The 5,858-nt window shown below is 61.5% G+C and overlaps 1 protein-coding gene across 1 annotated transcript in view; it reads right to left on the reverse strand.

The window, feature by feature from the left end:
• PLEKHG2 (pleckstrin homology and RhoGEF domain containing G2) overlaps window positions 1-5,858 on the reverse strand; it is a 10,534-nt gene that overhangs the window by 2,268 nt on the left and 2,408 nt on the right. Inside the window, exons 4-19 of the mRNA XM_077773889.1 lie at window positions 5,581-5,824; window positions 5,415-5,531; window positions 4,577-4,643; window positions 4,425-4,471; window positions 4,034-4,184; window positions 3,625-3,762; window positions 3,259-3,459; window positions 2,727-2,819; window positions 2,552-2,638; window positions 1,892-1,925; window positions 1,698-1,799; window positions 1,531-1,578; window positions 1,413-1,451; window positions 1,230-1,246; window positions 946-1,122; window positions 8-835 (exon numbers count right to left, since the gene is read on the reverse strand). Coding sequence (XP_077630015.1) covers window positions 8-835; window positions 946-1,122; window positions 1,230-1,246; window positions 1,413-1,451; window positions 1,531-1,578; window positions 1,698-1,799; window positions 1,892-1,925; window positions 2,552-2,638; window positions 2,727-2,819; window positions 3,259-3,459; window positions 3,625-3,762; window positions 4,034-4,184; window positions 4,425-4,471; window positions 4,577-4,643; window positions 5,415-5,531; window positions 5,581-5,824 — 2,390 coding nt within the window. The remainder of the gene's footprint in view (window positions 1-7; window positions 836-945; window positions 1,123-1,229; window positions 1,247-1,412; window positions 1,452-1,530; window positions 1,579-1,697; window positions 1,800-1,891; window positions 1,926-2,551; window positions 2,639-2,726; window positions 2,820-3,258; window positions 3,460-3,624; window positions 3,763-4,033; window positions 4,185-4,424; window positions 4,472-4,576; window positions 4,644-5,414; window positions 5,532-5,580; window positions 5,825-5,858) is intronic.

Raw genomic sequence — 5,858 nt, forward strand, 5'->3', positions numbered from 1 at the left:
TCTCCGCCCGCTGCATCTGCTGGATCCGCTCACTGTAAAGCCGGGCCAGCTCTCGCACCCGGGAAGCTGTCCTCTCCGAACTCGGGGCTCCTGCCTTCCCACCCCCGCCGCCTCCACCCAGATCCGAGTCTTCCAGGATCAGCAGTGGCTCTGGGAAACCCGGCCGGGTCAGCTGCCCCTGTTCCAGTGCCTGCCAGGCGCTCCGGATTTCTGAACAGGAGCGGAATTCCAGTTCATCGGAGAATCCCTGATCTCGGGTGACATCCTGAGACTGAAAATCTGGGAAGGATTCCCCTTCCTCAGCCTCCTGCCGCCCCACCCTGCCCCCCGAGGGCCGTTCTCCCAGTTTGGTGGAACTGCTTTCCGGGAACAGTTCCCTCCTGGGGGCTAGAGCCTCGTCAGACTCCCGCAGAGGTCCCGGAAGCCAGGAGTCACAGGGAAGGGCGGGAGTGCTGGGAAGGCTAGGAATGTCAGGGACACTAGGTATGGCTGGAAGGCAGGGCATTTCAAAAACACTGGAAATGTCAGAGAGGCTGGGAAGGTGGGGAATCTTGGGAATTTCGGACAGGCTGGGAATTTCAGGGAGGCTGGGAACGTCTGGACTTTTGTTGAAGCTGGGAACGTCGGGAATTTCAGCGGCACTGGAACTTTCGAGCCCTTCTAGGACGTGGAGTGGGGAAGGCTCCCGTTCGTCCATCTCCAGCTCTTCCTCCTCCTCCTCTTCTGAAGAGTCCCGACTGGGAAGGGCTTGGACTGTGAGGGTTTCACTGTCGCCTGGCACCTGGGAGGTTCCAGGGAATGCGGTGATGTCGTTGGCGGGGGGCTGAAGCGGGCACTGGGGAAGAGGCCAAAGACATCAGGGTGGGCTGGCCCTCCGACCCTCCCCCCGGGCTGTGCCGGCCCAAGCTGACCCCCAAGGACACCCTGACATGCTGCCCAGCTCACCCCCGGATCCCGGAGGCCTCTTTGGTTCAGCAGTTCCAAGATCTCCTCAGTGATCGAGGTCCCAGAGGGCTCCAGCGTGGGGGGGCCAGTGTCCTCCAGGTCCTCGGGGGGTCCGGAAGCTGGACCTGGTGGCTGAGGCTCTAAGGGGGGGTAGAGCTCCCCCTCACTGCCAGCATGCTGTGACCAAGGAGAGAGGATGGAGGGCAAGGGTTGAGGGCCCCCCATCTCCTCCTCCCAGACTCGGGAGTCCAGGTCCCCAGACCCTGTGCTAGAACATTTCTTACCTTGAGTCTAGGCTTAGCTGGGGATGGAGAGATGAGAAAGAGATTCGAGTGAGATGCAGGAACAGGGTAATTCCTTACAGGCGATGCGGAGCCCCATCACCCCTCCCCCATGCACACAAGGCATCTCTCGGGAAGAGACAGACAGACAGGGATGGACCTGGCTGGGCTGGGGCGGCCACTCACCATTCTGTGCAAACATAACATAAGGGTCCTTTACTGGCTCTGGGGAGAGGACACAGTGACGTCAGGGGCTCAGCTCCCACCGCCTTCTCTCGTCAACTTTTAGGTGGAGGACACTCACCAGACTGTCTGCGGCCGCGGCGGGTAGCAGAGGGTCCTGGAGACGGAGCTGGGGGAGAGGCAGGGGAGACCCCGAGGATGAGCCCAGGTCCGGGCTGGAGGGGGAAGGCCAGGGGTACAGTCCCCGGCAGAGAAGCAGGGGAAGCTTCCGGGTTTCATCTTCCTTACCTGTGTTCCTTCGTCCAGGAGTGAAGCTTCTAGCATCCCGAGGTCGGGGAGACCCAAGAGGGGGTGTCAGAGGCTCTGGGACAGGCTTACTTTTAGGAGCACCTGTGGGGAGGAATTAGGAACCCGATGATCCACTTTTGCTTGGAAGTCATGCTCCTACTTCCGCATCCTCCCAACCCAAGGCCCCAACTCACAGTGCAGGCTGTTTTCAAGGAGAACTTGCTTTGCCTGAAAGAGACGAGGGTAACAGGTTGCATGCTTGGGGCCTGTCTCTGAGCGCCCCGGTCACGGCCCCATTAATGGGCGCTGCTCCGTGCGAGGATTATTAGTAATCACCCCAGGTATACAAGGTGGGTGCTCTGACTCCTCCAGGTGAGGGAACTGAGGCCAGGGAGGTGGTGTCACTTGCCCAAAGTCACAGAGCAGGGATGTGGCACAGCTGGGATTCAAACCCAGGCAGCCTAACTCTGCAATTTATTTTTATTTAGCTTGTTTTTTTTTTTTAAAGAGTTGGCATTCATCTTATTTATTTTTTTTTAACGTTTTATTTATTTTTGAAAGAGTGCGAGTGGGGGAGAGGCAGAGAGAGAGGGACAGAGGATACCGGGCGGGCTCTGTGTTGATTGCAGCAAGCCCAACGTGGGGCTCAAACTCACAAACCTGGGAGATCAGGACCTGAGCCGAAGTCAGATGCTTAACCGACTGAGCCACCCGGGTACCCCCCTCCTTTTCTTTTTGAAATGCAACTTATCGATGACGGTCTAAGCGGGGCCCCTAGAGTCAGGGTCCTGTAGCACTGGGAGGGGGTGGTCCTCCAGCACTCCGAAGCCCCATGGATATGGCGGGAGCTGTACCTTGGCAGGGATGGAGGCGGGGTGGTTCTCAAAAAAGAGGCGCTGGAGACAGTGAATCCACAGCCTCTTCTCCTCTTGGTTCTTGGCCTGGGGGATGGGATAGGGAGTCGGGAGCCAGGTGTAAGGTCTGGGGGCTGAGGGGAACCCTGACGGCCCAGCCCCACCTTGCACTCACCTGGAGCAGGTGCCTGTGTTTGGGAATGGTCAGATCGGACACCTTGAACCCCAGGGGATCTCGAGGACTCTCGCTCACGTGCAGGTTGCAGCACTGGGTAGGGGGGACAGAGAGGGACAGGAAGGTGAGCGCCCTGAGACTCAGTGTGCGTCTGGGTTCCTACCTCCTAGAAAGATTGCGAGGTTGTGTAGCAGGACCCTTTGCCCCCTGTGGAGCCTCCCCGCCAGGCTGGGCTCTGCTCTCCCTCACCAGTCCCTCGCCCCCATCTGGGTCAAGGTGTGCTCCCCTCATGAAGATGCTTGCCTCGTGGGCAACCCCAGCCCCCACACCTGCCCTCACCTGCATCCTGATGCCCTCACCCTTCATTAAACTTCACCCCATCCTTGGACTCAAGAAAACATGGCCCTCAAATTTAAGCTGGGTTGTTTCTCTTTTGCAGACCCCGCCTGCCCCCAGCCATCCCGCAGGGCACAGGTATGTAGAACACATCCTGAAGGCAACATTCTGGCCCCGCCCCCAACCCTGAACTCACGAAGATGTGGCCCTTGTAGGTGTACTCCGGCCCCCGGCGTTTGGCCACGAGCAGCATCCGTGAGAAAAGAAAGAGCAGCCTCTCGCCCCCTCGAAGTCGGGGGCCGCCTCCTCCGCCACCTCGGAACGCGCCCTCTAGCACCAGCTCCCCGAAAGCACTGAGCTCCGGGCCGGTCCAGCCGCCAAGCCGCCGCTGCACTTCCTGCCGACCCGCCAGGTGCGCAGGGCAGAGGCCCACACGCACCGAGACAGGGAGGTTAGCAACGAGGCTGTGCTATCCCAGCCTGCCCTCCGAGGCCACCCCCGCCAAAGGCCCTCAGGCCTGCTGCCCCCATCCAGCAGCCCCAACCCCCCACCCTGGGGTCACCTGGAGGCGCGCAGCATGCTCCTGCTTGCGTTTCATGTCATTGATGTACCAGGCGACCGCTGTCATGGACACAATCGCCTCCTCCACCATCTCGCGGCCCCCGGCGCCCGGGCCCTCCGCCCAGTGCTTGCCTAGTTCCTGCCAGGCAGCCGCCCAGGCGCCCAGGAACGGAGACAGGAACAGGAAAAACGATGGTAAGGACAAGAGACAGATATAAAGGCAAGGGACAGAGATGGCGACCCAGAGAAGGACGGAGACGAACAGGCAGAGACAGAAAGGGGAATCAGCTGGCGCCAGTCCCCACCGGTGGCAAGAACTTGCCCTGGGTCCACCCCACCGCCGTACCACCAGGTAGTCAACGGCCAGGACCTTGCCCTCCCTGAGCAGCACCCCCAGGGCCACAGCTGACCTGCAGCAGCAGATGGTACTTGAGGATGCGCTGAACAGGTTTCAGCAGGAAGCTCTGCAGGGGCAGCGAGTGGCGGAGCTGGGCCTGGCGCTCCTGCAGCCACAGGGCTGCGGGCGGGGACAGCGACAGCTCCCGGAGCAGGGCTAGGGAGCTGGGGGCGGGGCACCGATCAGGGGGCTGGCAGCCCCCAGTGGGCGGGCCGGGGTGGGGGCGTGGCCAGGGTTCGGGGGCTGGCAGGGGTCAGGAGCAGCTTAGGGAGAGCTGGGTTAAGGTCAAGGGCTGGCAGGGGCTAGAGCTGGATGGGTAGAGGTGGAGGGAGGTTGGCTGGCACATCGACTCAGTGGGCAAAGGCCTGGGGCCCAGCGGGGGCTCCTCACTCCTCACCCCTCACCTCGGGTAGTTCATGCAGTACAATGTGTAGATGTCAAAATCCTCACTCTGTGGGTGACATGGGAGTCAGGGAGACCTGAGGCCCCAGCTCCCCGGGACACCCCCCGCCTTACCAAGCCCCATCCCAGACTGAGAGCCCTCGCCCGGACTCACCCTCTGCACAAAGCACTCGGCGATGCTCCCTGCGCTGCTGCTGCCCTCCAGGTCCTCCAGGAGCTCACTGAGGTGGGGAGAGGGGGAGGTCAGGGGCTGCCCCGTCCGCACAGACCCCGTGGAAGGACTCCAGGAGGCTGGGGGCTCGGTGGCTGCCTTTGTATCTGAAGGGAGTCTTGTGATCGCTACGTGGGAGATCACAACCCGCTCGGACTTTGTCCATGGACAGTGTCACATTCTTCAGCCCTAAATCTTGTCACAGCTGGCATGAGCCTGGGGGCGGGGGTCTTGTGATATGACCCAGGGAGAGGGTGTCACGACCCTCAAAGCTGAGGTCCTCTTAAGAGGCTGTCGTGATCCTGAGATCCTGTCATGACATCTCAGAGCTCCCGCAATAACGTCAAGGTCAATCTCATTAAGACGCTCAGAGGTATCATGATCCTTGGACGCCGGCCTCTTCCTCACAGGGTCCAGGCCAACCATCTGGTTTGTCTGGGACTGAGGGGTTTCTCGGGACTATGTGGTCACACAAAGGCTCGCACTGTCACGCTCCTCAGGCCCCTCACGTGAGCCGTGGATTCATCGTGATCACAGACCTGACCTAGTGCTGAGAACCCATCCCAGTATTTAGACGTCATCTGGGTCCTCAGGCTCCTATCCAGCTCACCGTCCAGCACTCTGGTTCCTCGCTTCCCGTCAGGATCCCTGCCCAAGGTCGCTACCTCCCATGCACCAGCCTGGACAGGGTGCTGGGGGGCTCCAAGGCTCGGGTTAGGATACATCCCACCTCCCCTGACCCTACCAGCTGGTGCCCCTCCCCGTCCCTCCCGCCTCTGACCTGCTGAACTCGTAGATGTCCTCGATGTTGGCAAAGAGTATGCCCACCTGCTCCGCGCTCAGCCCTAAGACCCCGCCATCCAGCAGAGGGCCCAGGTAGTCCTGTGGGGACGACTGGGGTTATGGGGGCAGCGGAGGGCTGGCCTGGGTCCCCACTGTGCTCANGAAGGTCCCGGACGTAGGCCCGCTCTGTCTCCACGATCTCTCGAGCCACTCGCTCCAGCCTCGAGGGTTTGGCCGAACCCGGAGTCCCCACAGGTGACAGATGCAGGCGAATGGGGGGTCCTGGAAGGGGCTCTGGCCTAGAGGCTGAGCAGGCTGGGGGGGGCCCTGGAGCCGGGTCCCCCTCAGAGCCCACTGTGCTCAGGGACGTGGAGCTCCCAGAACCTCGGGGGGAGGCCATGGCAGGGGCTGTAGGGGCAGGGGGAGGGGGGGGGGGGGGATG

The sequence above is a fragment of the Crocuta crocuta genome, unplaced genomic scaffold (assembly GCF_008692635.1).
Source record: "Crocuta crocuta isolate KB4526 unplaced genomic scaffold, BGI_CrCroc_1.0 scaffold267, whole genome shotgun sequence".
In the NCBI taxonomy this organism is placed as follows: Eukaryota; Metazoa; Chordata; class Mammalia; order Carnivora; family Hyaenidae; genus Crocuta; species Crocuta crocuta.